This window comes from Pararge aegeria, chromosome 4 (genome assembly GCF_905163445.1).
Source record: "Pararge aegeria chromosome 4, ilParAegt1.1, whole genome shotgun sequence".
NCBI lineage: Eukaryota > Metazoa > Arthropoda > Insecta > Lepidoptera > Nymphalidae > Pararge > Pararge aegeria.
In genome coordinates, this window is record NC_053183.1 from 696,639 (window position 1) to 712,804 (window position 16,166).

At 36.5% G+C, this 16,166-nt stretch overlaps 1 protein-coding gene across 1 annotated transcript in view; it reads left to right on the forward strand.

The window, feature by feature from the left end:
* The window catches only part of LOC120637894 (protein crumbs-like), a 64,033-nt gene that overhangs the window by 9,918 nt on the left and 37,949 nt on the right, over positions 1 to 16,166 (forward strand). Inside the window, 1 exon segment of the mRNA XM_039909951.1 lies at positions 15,500 to 15,670. Coding sequence (XP_039765885.1) covers positions 15,500 to 15,670 — 171 coding nt within the window.

A 16,166-nucleotide genomic window follows, 5' to 3' on the forward strand; every position in this document is an offset into this window, starting at 1 on the left:
AATATTATACCATATCTTAAACTTGCTGTGACATACGCATTGTATGCAATTATAACCGCTGTCTGATTAACCACTTTCGACAGCATATATAATGCAAACGAAAATCTGTTTAATTTTAAACACAAATTCTCAATATGATTCTTCCAATTAAGGCTATCATCAATTTGCAAGCCTAAAAATTTTGTGTTTGTTGTTACCTCAATTTTTTTACCTAAATACTTAATGTCTAGTGCCATACTATTACCTTTATTCATGAATGTCATAATTTTTGTTTTGTCAAGATTAATAATTAAATTGTTAAATGTCAGCCAATTAATAATATTACATATTGTATCATTTATATCATTTTCAAATTCTATTTTATTCTCACCCACAAAGATCACTGTGCTATCGTCAGCAAATAAAACCATCTTATGATCGGTTACCCTGGGAAAATCATTAATATATACTATAAACAGCAGTGGACCCAATATACTACCCTGCGGAACTCCAGTTATTACAGTTTTTGACTCTGATAAATATGCAGTTTCAGTTTTATTGTACCCGACTAAACTTGTAATCTGCGTCATTTGCTGCCTACCTGTCAGATATGAATTGATCAATGCCAGTGCGTTCCCTCTAATGCCGTATACACTAAGTTTATCTATTAATATGTTATGGTCAACGTAGTCAAATGCCTTAGTAAGGTCCATGAACAACGCGCATACGAGCTTCTTTTTATCCCTATTAACCATAACCTCCTTAAGAAGGTTATAAATAGCCAAATTGATCGATTTATTCTTTCTAAAACCTATTTGAACATCGGAGAGTACACCATTTTTTTCGAAATAATCATTTAAGCAATTATAAATATATTTTTCTAATATTTTGGAAAAAATTGGAACTAAAGATACGGGTCGATAACAGTCCATATCCTCTGTATCGTGTTTTTTAAATAACGGTTTCACTATAGACACTTTAAGTTTTTCCGGATAAACACCATGCTCTACACATAAATTAGTGATGTAACTTAGCACTGGCGATATTAACTCTGACACATATTTAACTACTTTAGTATTAATCTCATCATACCCACAGCTATTTGTATTCTTTAATAGCTTAATAATGTTTTGTATCTGCTTGGGTGATGAAGGTTTCAAAAAAATTGAGTTATATTTATTCCAAACAATATTAATTTTTTTATTTGTTTTAATATTTTTTCGATTGAGAAAATGCTCGTTAAATGCCTCTGCTATATCTTTAGGGTTTGTTACAATTAGGCCTTCTTTTTTAATCTGATATATTTTATTTTCACTACTTTTAGTTTTATATTCATTTATAATGCTCCATGTAGTTTTAGATTTATTATTAGCAGTTTTAATTTTGTAATCGTTTTGAGCTTTTTGAGTTAATTTTATAATATTCTTTAGCCTTCTTCTGTATGCTTTAAATTCTTTTTTATGTATATAACTACCTTTTCCTCTACATTTCCACAATAACTTTCTTTTATTTTTACAACATTGCCTTATGCCCTTTGAAATCCATTTTGGTTTTTGATGCGAATGTATTTTTACTTTTATGAGCGGAAAGCTGAGGTAGTAAAACAACGTAAACAATTCAAAGAATCTATTGAAAGCCTCGTTTGGCTCAGATGTTTCATATACTTCTGTAAATGTTATATTCCGCATACATTCTTTAAATTTAGTCATATATTCCTTGCAGAAATCTCGTCTTATAATGTACCAGTGAGTTACACGGCAAAATTTTTTAACAGCAAAGTCAAAAAATTGTGCCGTATGGTCTGATAATGCTAACTCTATAATACCGCAGCTGTAACTACGAATGTTGCTGATAAAATTGTCAATGCAAGTGCCACTTGCTAATCTTGTTGGTTGTTTTAGCCCTAATTGGAGGTTGAAACCATCTAATACTCTCATTCACTCGGGGAAAGGACGAAATTTTTTCTTCTCCCACAGTTTTATCAAAACTTCGAGCATTGGCCCCCAAATTGGGCCCCACAAGTGAAAATAATATCCAAATAAAAAAATAAACAATAAATACATATAAAAAAATAAACCGGGATAAACTTCTCCTATACCCTGTTGCCGGGAAAGTATAATGGGGGATATAAATATAGGCTAAGGATTAACATTGGGAATGGTAACGGAACTATCTCAAATCGCAAAACCGTCGAACAGAGCCCGAAAGAGAACAGTGTGGCGAGTGACGTAATTTGACCTCTTCAACCAAATGTAGTTTTTCAATGATGCTGCATGCGGTCCAAAGGTGTTTTACCCTAATGGGGAAACTAATGGTCTCGCTCTACATACCCTGTCATTTACTAGAAAAATAATTTATTCTTAAACTCATTACATAAACATCTTTGTTGTGGGCTCTTCTTAGACCAGGGCGCGTTTGGAACCCTCCTAGCTTTAGGTTTAAGTTGGCGAACGAAGCTATCACCATCCCCTTACAGTTATGTTAGCATATATTTATGGACGCTTCATAGTGCCTGTGATAGGCCTACATGAATAAAGAAATTTTGAATTTGAATTCTTACACATAATAATATCTATGTACCTCTTATGTTATAATAGACTCTGAAAATTAATTAATACAAAAAAAACATTCCAAGAGTGAGAAGATTTTAATAAGATCAACAATGCCACCTTTTGGCCTATGGCCGTAAAAATATCTAAAAAAAGATGTTATGTTCGTTATGTAAAGCCTGCATTCAAATTGATCGATCTGGTGGAGTCCTAAGATGATATAGCTCGAAACACTGCTCAAACTTATAACACCCTCCTTTTGGATCAGATTTAAAAATAGGCTCTTAACTTGTTTATACTTGATAAACTTGAAAACGTGTCTGCAGGTCAAACTACCGTTAAAGTAACTTTAGAGGATTTAACTTTGAAATATAGAGCAAAATTTCAAGTATATTGTAATTGTGGAAGAATTAACACTGTTATTTTTTATTTTCAAAGTTTATTTATTTATTTATTAAGAGCACTATTAAATATAGCACACACACAAAAACATGGATTGATATGCACGTCAATTACAAGAGCACATATAGCATTGAGTGTTAGTTAAGTTCAAATCTTTTCATAGAAAAACCGTACTTTTATAGATAGTGCCACTTTATTATCTGACTTTCGGTTTATATAACAAGGTCCTTTTTTTGAGGGCTTGAGCGATCATCAGCGAGTTTGCGGTTTGGTCGCTAAAAATGTAGCGACCAAACCGCAAACTAAAAGATGTAAACATTCGAAGCGACAACGAGCAAAACTACTGTCCGCTGTATAATCTTTTGCTTTGCAATAAAGTACGTAGGTGAAATTAATCATTCCTAAAATACGCTTCTTAAGTTGCTTATGAATCACAGTAATGGCATTGATTGTACTAGCAGAGCTAACTACCTGTTCACGAAGTCCGTGCGGGCACATTATTAAATGTATTTCTAATTAAAAAAAACTATTCTTTGAGAATTAACCAAACCACGTGATATGTCTTTGTTTGTCGTAAATTTTTCATACTTGAAGGCGCTGCGCAAATAGAAAATCTTTTGTTTCTTGAGTTGGATAGCGTGCTACCGCTGATAATTTTATTCTCAAACAGCATTATGAAATGAATGATCAATGATATCCAAAATCTATTGATCAAATAATGAAGCACTGCTAAATGTCATCTTCGTCCTGAAGATTTTGGATTACTTTGATTATTAATTTCGGGCATAACACACTAGTTGCGTGCAGACTCTAGTTGTTCCCAATTTAATCATTTAAGACTAAAACCTAAATGTTGCCAGTTATAGAGACAAACAACATTGGTAGCATGCTTGTGTCGCAGATTTGACACGGAATCCAATTGTTACCAGTGTCCAGAAATTACGCAAAGTAGCGAGATAATGTATCTCACGCCGGTAACAAAAACATTTTACTTGTGCGATATAATTTAAACAATAAACTTGGTACAACCATGTGAAATATCCACATAAGTATATGTTCTAAAATCTTACGGCCAGCGCCCACCGGGGACGTCCAGGATTTTAAACTTCACACTTTGAGAGAAGTACACTTTGTAAGAAGATAATGTTTAAAGATTGGCCCTTATCATCACGCGGTGTGATAACGACTAAGAAGCCACCATGAGGTATCTTTTCATCGTTTAGGGTCTCTTACAAGACTGAAGTGCATCGAAAATATACCCGTATTTATAATAAAATACCTTCCTTCCAACACAATTTCATTAAAATTAGCTGTGAATCAGATATATTAATTCCTTCTTGAAAAGTATTAATTGTTATCAGTACATTTATGTGGCAAATATCAAAAGTTTAATAATTTACGGAAGCAGTGTTAATGTCTTACCAATATGTGTTTGTATTTTATTCATTGAAATATTTAGAAAAGTCGAATCACTTCTCTTATTTATTGGATTTTTAATGATTTCTTAAAAAGTGCCCTTCGACATAAGTTCTGTTAACAATACTACAAAACAAAATTAAAAGCATAAGCTTTTAATTTTGTAAGAGCGACCCTAATGAGTTTAGCGTTATTGTCGAGCACAGAGAAATCGTTAAAGTATCCACCTAACATTAACCAATTTTATTGTTCTGTATTTTCGAAGAAATAATGTTATTTCAGGAAATTCCGAAATTGACAATGGGCTTATTTCCTCTTATGCTGAGGTGTTCGAATTCATACGGTCTACAAACGTTCCTCAGCTCATCTTTAGAATTTAAAACGATATTTAACGGTAACTAAGTTTCAAGTTCACAATAATTTTCGTGTAATTAATAACGAAAGAATTTTAGTAAAACTGTTTACACATTATCTGGTATATTATAATTATAATGATGTACCCGGTTGAGTTTCTGGTGGACACTGCACTGTTGACTTCATTTCGGACACGCCCCTGCATTCGGTATCTTCTCTGACGGTTGTTAATCGACACACATCACATCACACATCGCCACAGTCTGTCATTTCTTCCATAGTATAGTAGGCAATCTGTCTTAAATATACCTAAGTTTTTCACGCAGTAGAAGCTAACCTGGACTTCCCCTTGGAAAGTCCTTTACCTGCAGCTATCAGTTTCGCTAACCCATAGACACAGTCAAATTTTAAAGATTGTTATAGCGTTCGGCCATTTTTTTTTTTTGTTATTTTTAAATCTCAGTCAGACCCTACAGTTTTATTCATTTGGTTATTGTGTACATTGTTTGGTGATTGTAAAATCGTCTTACGATCTGTTGAACTTAGTATACTGTTCATTGAAGTCGTGTTCGGTTAATAATTTTATTATATATTCAAAGACATGACTTGAAAACCAGTTTGGTATTATCAAGAGTATCTTGTAGTAAACGGTGTTTATGTAGCAATGCGCGGGCGCATAGTGGCACGCTGACGTCACGAAGCTGACTCACGACTCGCCTCGCCTTCTTAAAACTTGTGAACCTGGTGAGAGCCGATGACTCAGATTCGTTCATTCATATTTCATAGCATTACCTGAATATCGTTCCCAGAAATGGACAACTGAGCGTATGGCAACGGTTGTTCCTTTGTAGCGGCTTGTCTTTGGTACAATTTGCCGAACGTTAAAACAATGCTTTGTATGCCAATGACACAAAGCCTACAGATGTGCCTACACTTTCCGACTTTGTTGCTAAAAAATAATCAGGCCAGCTAGCTGACTGATCTATAATGGTCGCAAAAAAGCTAACAACTTCGCTCTTAATCTAAAACTTCGCCATAAGTGTTGCTCGACCCGGCCTATGCGAATCGGAGATCAAACATCCTGACCTGAATTTCACGTGTGCATATCCAAGGTATAAGCTAGTATTTACACCATGACATAGCAGACAGTAGTAGTGAATTAGTCATGGATAGAGATTCCTGACTCCAGAGTGAATAACACTCACAAGGTATTAGTCGATTGAGTCCACTTTTGCAGAATGCGGAATTCGTTCATATTATTTTAATAACAATATGAGATTAAAATAAAAAATAAGCAGACTAACAATTATTATGGTCCAAACCAAACCTAACTATAGACGACAGAGTTGGACCTAACGTTGTCATGTAGGAAGTTGGCATGTCTGTAGCTCAGCTAATAAGATGTTACGGATTTTCCGACGCAAAACCTCAGAATCCTTCAAATTCTTACTTTATATCGAATTCTGGTAAAGAGTCACGTTCGCAGTTAGTGCCGTATAGCGGTACACAACCGAGTAAAGTGGAATGGCAATAATAAATCAAGACAACGGCCTTTACGGTTGTGGAAACTAAATTATCTCACAGCGCGACCGCGGCGTCGCGCTGCGGCCGCGGGCTTGGAGGTTTATACCGCTATTGCTTTGAGCTTTAGGCACATTATCTATCAGGCTCATTATCTTGTGCTCTGGGTGTATTAAATAAAAAATAATGAGTTTGAAAAATATTATTCTAGGAATCTCAACTTTTTCTAAAATCAACACGAACATTGTCCAGATTTCACAGAGATTGAACAAATAATACCAGTTGACATAAATACGCTGGGACTGGACTGGACTGGGGTGGACTGTTATAGGCTATTGATATGATGGCATTTTTCTTTGAAATAGAGGCAGTGCCATGGAATGACTCTGGGATCATGTATAATTTCAATTGTGCCATCCCAGCAATATAAGTTCCACCAAATTACAGTCACGTACAGACTGTAAATTTTTGCACATCAGGCAACTATTTACTCGCACAATAGTTCCGTTCTCGGTTTCCTTAGTATGACGTCTGTTTCTTGGACTAATTAATCCGAATCGGCCGGTTTCGTTGAAATCAATTTTAAATTAATTCGCGCTTGAGGTTTGATCTAGAGAACTGTTCTCTCTCTGTTCAGGGTCGCTTTCAACCTTCATTAGTCTGTCACTTGACTAAGTTAATAGCTAATACTCGTTATTTGTACAGTGTGTACCTCCCTGGCCCAGTGGTAAGCGCTGTACTCTTATAAGATCGGGTTCAATCAAGAAAATTTTATAATTTAAAAAATCCTTGTCCTAATCTAGGAGCAGCGCAGTAAATTATTTGCCATCTATACATTAATATTAGCGGTATATTGAAATCACTTTTGTGTTTGGAAATATCTTTAAGCCTGAATTTATTACATACGTGGTTAAGGTCTCGTAAGCGGACTTTTTATTTTAGGTACATAACACTTATTTTTGAAAAAGGCATGTAGAGTTTTCCTTGATGGTTTTTAATTTATGATCTTGACTTAACGTGGGTGGTTGTTGGCCACTTTTTTGTGGCATACAAAAATTATCGTTATGCCATGATTTTGTGCATTTTTGCGCGACATCTTTAGTTTGAACTCGAACCACTGATACAGTAGAATGGTGATGCAATATATTTTCCACCATCCTAGGTAATAAATTAATCTTTTATTTATTACCTAGGATGGTGTCGTACTAAAATCTAGGTATGCCCAGTCATTCTGTGGCATATTGACATTAACTTTATAGATAAATAGAAACACTACTTACCCTATGAAAAAAACATTCTAAATTGTATACTTAACTAGCGTACCCAGCCCGCTTCTTCGGGCTAGATTTTGCTTTATTTTATTTAAACAATAAACTAACATCATTAAATTTAAAAAAAAACTGTATCTGACAGTTTGACATTTCAAAAATAGGAGTGCTCCGATCGTCACCAAACTTTACAAGATTACTCGCCAGGTCAATCCGTAGATTCCCTGAAAGATTCATTGAAATCGGTCCAGCCGTTTCGGAGCCTATACGGAACATACCCACACACTTTCTCTTTATATACATAGAAGATGACTCTGTTGAATAGCCTTTTGACGCAACTTCTTATACATTACGTTAACAGCGAGCGTTGACGAAATGAATCGTTCGAACTTTTGAGTACTGCAGTAATAGTGCAAGCATCGTTTATTATGAGGCCGCCCTAAGCACTAGCGCGTACCTTGTATGTCCATCCCACTTTAGTCTATCGATAAGCTAACCAGTATTGAGTTTGAGTTGAATTCAGTTCGAACTTTTCTTACTATAGCTTCATATAGAGCAAATTTCAACTCGACATGTGATACTGTTATATATTGATACTGTTCAGAGTACTAAATTCTAAATTTAAGAAAAAATGTGACTGCCATAATTTAAACATTAGAAGTAAGAATAAACTTACAGTGCAATATACTAGGTTACATAAAATTCATAATTCTTTTAAAGGAAATTGCATACAATTCTACAATAAACTACCAATTGACATCTTGGAGATGTCTCTTAAAAAGTTCAAATTAAACGTAAGCTTATAGAAAAGTCCTATTATAGTATAAAGGACTACGTAATCGATAAAAAAGCTTGGGTGTAAATTATTGCTCTAACCAGGTTGCTCTTCTAATAATTTAAAATGACATTGAAAGATGGTGATAGCAAAAAAAAGAAAAGAAAACACCCGGCTAAGTTTGTTGTGGGCTCTTCTTAGACCAGGACGCGTTTGGAACCCTCGTAGCTTTAGTTTTAAGTTTACGAATGTGGTTATCGCCATCTGCTCACTACCGTGTAATTCAAAATTTGGCCAAAGTGCCAAATATGGGCCTACTTAAATAAAGATATTTATGACTTTGACTTTGACTATTACCTAGTCTGCGACAGCACTATAAGGCTTGGGTTTTAGAAATCCGACATAGTCTATTAACCCGGACAGTTCGTCAGGCTCACATACTCCGCAACACTCAGCACTAAGACGAGTCTGGCAATCATCCATTGTTGTTGAACAACAATGGCCACTGCGCTCTTATCTGTGGACAGTGAAGGCCGTTTTGCAGTTGTAGTACCCCGTTACTTTGGTAGTGTATTGTAACGTAGAGCAACTGTAACCCTTATAACTATTCTTCTTCACAAAAACTATACCTTGGGTTTGGTCAGTTAGTATTGGAAAATATAAACCAGAGATCATAAAATAAATAAATATATTATGACCATACACATATCGCCATCTAGCCCCAAAGTAAGCGTAGCTATTGTTATGGGTACTCAGACGACTGATGAATATTTTTATGAATAATATACATAAATACTTTATAAAAATACATAAAAACACCCAGACACTGAAAAGCATTAAAGTTCATCACACAAACATTTTTCAGTTGTGGGAATCGAACCCACGGCCTTGGACTCAGAAACCAGGGTCGCTGCCCACTGCGCCAATTGGTCGTCAAAATCTACCTGAAAACAAAATCTACCTGATTCGTAAAAATAAAGGAAGACTGTTGATTTATAACCAACTTTGGACAAAGGACTTTTTGAAGGTACAGCGATTTAACTGACGTTACTAAAGAAATAAACGTTACAGCCCACCAATTCGCATTGAAGCGAAGCTCTGTATCACGTTCTCTTTTTCTCAGCTAGTCCTCATACTGTTGCAATATATAAGAGTGATTTGTAGGTAAATAGCAAATCTAGTTGGCTATAGAAATGCGCATTTGCGCAAGGGTTTATGAGCGGTGCAAAACGATTTATTTACACTTTTAAGTGTGTCTCCTGATATAACGAGAAATGTTGTTATTTTTACTATTAGTTACCCGAGACTAGGTACTGCGCGCAGATTTTTTTTCTCCGTTTTCTACCGACTGGGGTATAATTTAGAAAGTAGTCCAAATACCCCCTTACAAAAACCTTTTTGCAGTTTTGAGTCTGTCTTTGATCTTTCCTCAGTGACTCGAAGAATGCTTTAAATCTTCGCTCCCCGTATTGCTAAGTATAAAAATAATCATCAAGTAGAGTTGCATTACGTTAGCTAAGCCCGCCAAGCCCACTTTAAAGCAATGTGTTGGTTGGGTGGATACTTGTGGCCGGTGTACATATTATTGGTTAGGTCCACAATTAGGCTTATGATAATGGTGAATACAAAAGGATAAAGGCTCTCCACCGGGAAGTAGGAAAACTTGTCGCACTTAATGGATAACATTACATTTCTTATTACAGTGTACGTTACTTTATGTAAGTTTAGTATAATGTTTCAAAATTAATAAACCGTGTGCCAACCACCGATTTAAACTTTTCGTTCTCCATAAGTTTAGTGGCCACCTTAACGCCCTATGTTAGTAATCTCCAATATAACGGTTTATTTTAGACGGTGCCCATTATGCATTAATTGCACGTACTATACTTATATTATTAAGATTTTAATGCATATTAACTAGTCATTGTAAATATAAAAATTCCCAGGAAATATGTAAAACTGTATAATTCATTTCCTAGGAATTCTATGTTATTTCTTAAACAGTAATCAGACATGTGTTATATTCTGTTAGGTACTTAACTGTGTTAAATGTGAAGGGCTGGGTTTTCTATAATTAATGACGTCTACATTGTTGTTATTTTGGACATTGTTCTTCTGTAGGGAGTTACAAATATCACTTTTGGTCCAGCGGCTCCCTGCGACTCGTTTGATGTTATCTGACCAAATCGTCAGGGATCTACCAACGCGCGCTATGATTACCGGTGCGAGGTCGCCATGGCAGCAGCCCCAACGTCCATTGGCCTTCCGTTCTCCGAGCTATGTGCCCCGCTCATTGCACTTAGCGACTCGATGAGACATGTCAGTAGCTCTAGTTCACCAGCCACTTCTCCTACACTTGTCTTCATTCCTTGATTGATCGTATAGACGGCCGAATGGCGCAGTGGGCAGTGACCCTGCTTTCTGAGTCCTTGGCCGTGGGTTCGATTCGCACAACTGGAAAATGTTTGTGTAATGAACATGATTGTTTTTCAGTGTCTGGGTGTTTATCTGTATATTATAAGTATTTATGTGTATTATATTCGTAAAAATATTCAACAGCTATCTTAGTACCCATAACACAAGCTACGCTTACTTTGGGGCTAGATGGCGATGTGTGTATTGTCGTAGTATCTTTATTTATTTATTTATTTATAAAGATATTCCGAGTATAGATCTCTCCATGATCCGTTACTCGGTGCCTTCTTATGAGACCCAAAGGTATTCTATACAATAACTAAATCGTAGTCATTGCCGGTAACATAATATACTACTAAAAATAAAATGTTACTCTGTGAATATAATTAAGTAGCAGGTATTAGGCAGTGCTATAACGATTCGGATTAAGGCTTTATTAGTACCTAGTACGACTTCCATTTATTGGCTTTGTTTTAATGAACAGGCTTTATTGTGTAGCTACTTTAATGTAAAGTTTTGAATCACATATTTTTACGAGTTCGTCGCTTGACTTCGATTTCTGTTTTAACTGACCCTTTCGTGGTGCGGTACTTATGTTCCATAATATAGGATTTATCTGTGAAAACCTGTTGTTGGTTTTAAGTCAACCAATTTATTAAGTACTAGCGGACCTTCGCCACTTCTCCCGCGTATGAGAGTTACCTTAGAGGTACCTTAGAAAATAATCGAATGTTGTCGCGGAATGTTTTTTTAGAAAAATTTCGACGATTCCGGCATACTTACTACATACTTGCGTCGTTTTGGCGTAACTTTTACCGTTGACGAATCTCAAAAAGGATATTTTTCAGTTTTGGCAACATTTCTTATTGGTGATCTACCGTGGTCGTGGTAGCTGTTGGTCGTAGCATGATGTTATACAGCCTTAAGCGACGTAGATTACCTGGCTTCTCATTGTTAGTTTTACGTCGTAATTGTTGGGACTTTTTAGTCTCTACCACTTTTGTCGTCCATGTCGTCCATTCTGTGTCGACAAGGTAGGCTCTACGAAGACGGACGTTCTCGCTGGACAGACTACGTTGTTGGCACGGTATGGCACCAGTAGGCACGGCACGTAGCGCGTACCGACTTAAGTCACGTCTTGACATCTCGCCCGCTTCCTTTTCCTAAACGCCACTGCCCGCCGTACTCAGCAAGTGAATATTTTATAAATAAATATATTACGACAATGCATGCACATCGCCATCTAGCCCAAGGTAAGCGTAGCCTGTGTTATGGGTACTAAGATGACCGATGAATATTTTTGAGAATAATATACATAAATGATGGAGGAGGCCTTTACCCGAAGATGGGTACCCAACTTACTAATGCATGTTTATTACTTAGATTTTCTTTATTTTGTTTATTTATTTATTTTTTGTAATTTGTTATTTAATTTGTTACTTGGGATTAAATGGCTTATTTATTTGTTTATACATAAATACTTATAATATACAGATAAACACCCAGCCACTGAAAAACAATAATGTTCAGCACACAAACATTTTCCAGTTGTGGGAATCTAACCCACGGCCTTGGACTCAGGAAGCAGGATCGCTACAAAATGCGCCTGTACACGAATAATTTTAGAAATAGGTTTGTCTATGGGGGTGAATAGGGATGAGTGTACAGATCAGTCTCGCTAAGATACTCAAGCGTACTTAAAGACTACGAATCACGAAAGAAAATCGGCTGATGAATTATTCTAAGATATTGTTGTCAAACAGGGCCATTGTCGTCGGCATAGATTTAACTGGTCTATTATTACACAATGCCTTTTAAAAACAGCAGTCCAAAACTAAATTTTGTGAAGGTAATTAGGCAATTAATTATTCTGTGGTAGCACTACACCCTTTGTCTATGACGTCATACCGGAACTAAAAGCCCTTTTCGTTACTATTCGGTTTTCCCACCGATAAAGCCACCCTTACTATATTTAAGTTTCTGTGTTATTTAGGTGTAAAATTTTGGGTTTATTTTTAGTCAACTATTTATTGTAAGTAGCATATTCTTGGAAGTGTTAGAATTAATATGGGATACATTTTATCCCGACATTAAGCTCGGTTCCTTTGGGAAAGGGGATGATGAAGTGTTTGACGATTTTACACCATAACTCCGACAAATTATAACCAATATAAATAATTACTTTGTACAATAGAGGTTATTATAATATGTATTTAATTTTGCCCAAACTTTGTGTAGATCTGATGAATGTGGTTGGAGATAGAGGACAGAACTCCTCAGCGGACAGCAGCAAACCCCTCATTTAAGGCTTAGCGATACTGAATATTTTAAATATTTTTAGAACTACAACTAAATTGAATGCCACGTCAAAAAACAAAATTAAACGCAGACGAAGTCGCGGGCAACAGCTAGTCTATCTATAAAGGTTGACTTATACACGGATTAAGTCGCGAGAAACCTCTAGTTAGCTATAAATCTGTTCTGCAATTTCTATAAGGCATTCACAACGGACAGAAAAAATAATTCCAACTTGTAATCGAATCTATGACAATTGTAATCATTATAATAGTTCAGTTATGAAAGAGTTTGGTAATAGCGTAACTAACTGCACAGGAACTTCACACCAATATAAATATCTCTAGAGATCATTTTAGCTTGCAAACCTTTACCAATGTATACCATGTTACACTATCTTCGGTCGCGGATTCGATTCCACACGAATGGCTAACCACACGAATGCACTATGTTTGAACTAATTTAGACTGTACGTTGATTGGTTTAAAGTTACATTTTCAATAGACTAGGATAGAAAGGTATTGAACGGTCATCGAGTAGGTATGTAAGCATGTACCACCTAGACTGCGTAATCATAGCATTGTGCTGTTTGGCGGATTCCTTTTGTGATAATATAATGTTTTAGGTATTTATAATGTGTATTTTGTGTCAACAAGCAGGTAGTTGCCATCGTTGTATTACGTAGGCATGTATTGAGAGGCTGCAGCAACGTAGGTAAACAGTTATTTGTAAATAACCTCTTTTTAACGCCCGACGCAAAAACGATTAATTATTATAGTAATTTTCGATTTCAATTGAATCGGTCCAAGAAGGATGACTTTCTAGAATATTTAGGACTTTAGGACTATTAGAATATTTTTTACAAATTTCAAATCCAAGATGGCCACCACCACGAATTGGCAAATTACTTTAGAAAGGGCTTTACAAGTAGAATGGTACACGTCATTATAAATCCGGGGTTTTTAAAATTTTTTTATTTTGTGTTTTAAGTAATACCGGCATCATTGTTCTATGGGTTAATATGTTTGACTATGGAACACGAAGTCCTAAGTTGGATTCCCCTGTTAGGCAAAAATTATTAGATTGGGTTTTGTGCAGAAAAAAATTCGCTTTCGTCTGTCCGGTTATTATCCCGCAAATATACTAGCAGCGTGGTGTGTTTACGCTCCAGAATGCGCTCCCCTTTGCGTGATTATTAGGCTGAGGGTGTCGATCATGAAAATTAATAGATTTATAATATTAGTACTTCGAGATATTTAAATTACAGGCAGTGCTTTTTGCCATACACCTTTTGCATTAAGTATAATTTTATACGGAAAAAAATCATAATCGTAATTAGTAGGTAATTGGAAACAACCGTAGGTAAACGATGCGAAATTGCCTCAATATTGTTTGTCAAGAATATTGTGCCTACCTAATAACCGAATCTTCTTATAAGTTTTTAATGTATCAACAACTTGTTGAGAGTAACTTTATTTACTTGATGTCTATTTAGATTTTCTTGCAAATCCAATAAAAAAAAAAACATAAGGAAGAGAACGAGGAGAAGATACGAGGTATATTAATAAAATATCAATTTATAGAAAGCTATTGGAAAACATGCCAAACTTTCATATCGCTTACGAGCAACAATACTATCTTGTATCACGGAATGGTCGGTTCCCATATCGTGGAGTCGCGAGTTTCGCCGGCTTTCCCATGGCGCGCGCTTTCCACTCGCTATTTTATTAATAAAAGCGTTCGTTCGCTAACGAGCGAGTCTGGGATCGATCCCGGGCCCCCGTCTAATCGATGCTAACTCGATTAGCCGGGCTCTCGGCGAGGCTCGAGCATTGACAGTGGCGGAAGCGTCATTGATCAGTCTAATGCAGTGTATAGTTTGCATGTGGGAGGTCCCGAAAATTTATAATTGCTGAATTTTCTCTAGTCTGGTCTAGTGGGAGGCAATTTACCACCCTTCGTGAAGAATGATGTGCTGCTTCGAAATTTAACGTTACGGTACGATGTCGTGTTGATACCAATTACAGATTAGGGTTATGAGTGTATATATATAAAGACAATAAAAGTCTTAACGAATATAAAAATAACACATTTCTACAATCCTGTTGTTAGCATGTTCTCCCTTTATAACGAGTTGGTTTCCTCCTGCGATCTTGACATCTTTAATTATAAATCTATATATAAACTGGGCCTACTTGAAATTTTATTTTAGGTCATGATCTGTTTAGTGTGCTATTGTATTGTATATGTGAATTAAAAAAATAATAGCCCCAAGGTTAGCCCGTTACCATTACTTACTACCAGGTGAGATTGTAGACAAGGGCTGACTTTTAGTGGGGTAAGATACAAAAGTCCTTGTAGATAACAAAATAAGGTCTAAGGCCTTAGTATGCCTTGTAGGTAGATTTAAAAGCAAGACCACACCACGGCGCGTCCTCAATGCCGAGTGCCTACCAAGAATTGACCACGCTAACCAGATCTTGAAAGTAACTGCTTCACACAACACATGATGTTCCTCGTTCCAGGCTGCCTGGCTCTGCTGCTGGGCGCGGCGGCGTGGGCGGGCGCGGAGGCGGCCGGGCCTCTGGGCCCCTCCGAGAGGCCCGAGGCGTACTTCAACGGCTCCACCTACATCCGCCTCGCACAGCCCTTCTCGCTCAAACAGCTCGTCGGGCTCAGCTTCAGGACTTGCGTTGGTGAGACTGTTGAACTGTATATAACAATCTTTCATTACAAAGTAGCATGATTTATCCAATTCACGCCTATATACGTATCAGTGATATTATTCCATAGCTGCATCAATTATAGACATATTATTTTTAAGATTTTTACTTCATTGAAAGAGTTCTCTGCAGAACAACGCAACGGATATCATATAATTTAACATCAGATCGATCATCATCATCATCAGCATATCGACCCATTACCGGCCCACTACAGGCCACGGGTCTCCTCCCACAATGAGAAGGGGTTAAGGCCGTAGTCCAAAAAACACAAATAATAAGTCGGCTACTTGAAATAAATGCGTTTTTCCGTACGTGGGCAATGAAGGGTGGGCTTGGAACGCCGTCGCATGCAGACCTGTCAATTGCTATCGATATTGATATTCGCGACAGCCAATAAACAGTTCGTCAACACGCGTGATGGAACACGAAGCCAAAGTTATCGGCGATTATTATTCACGCCGCACAC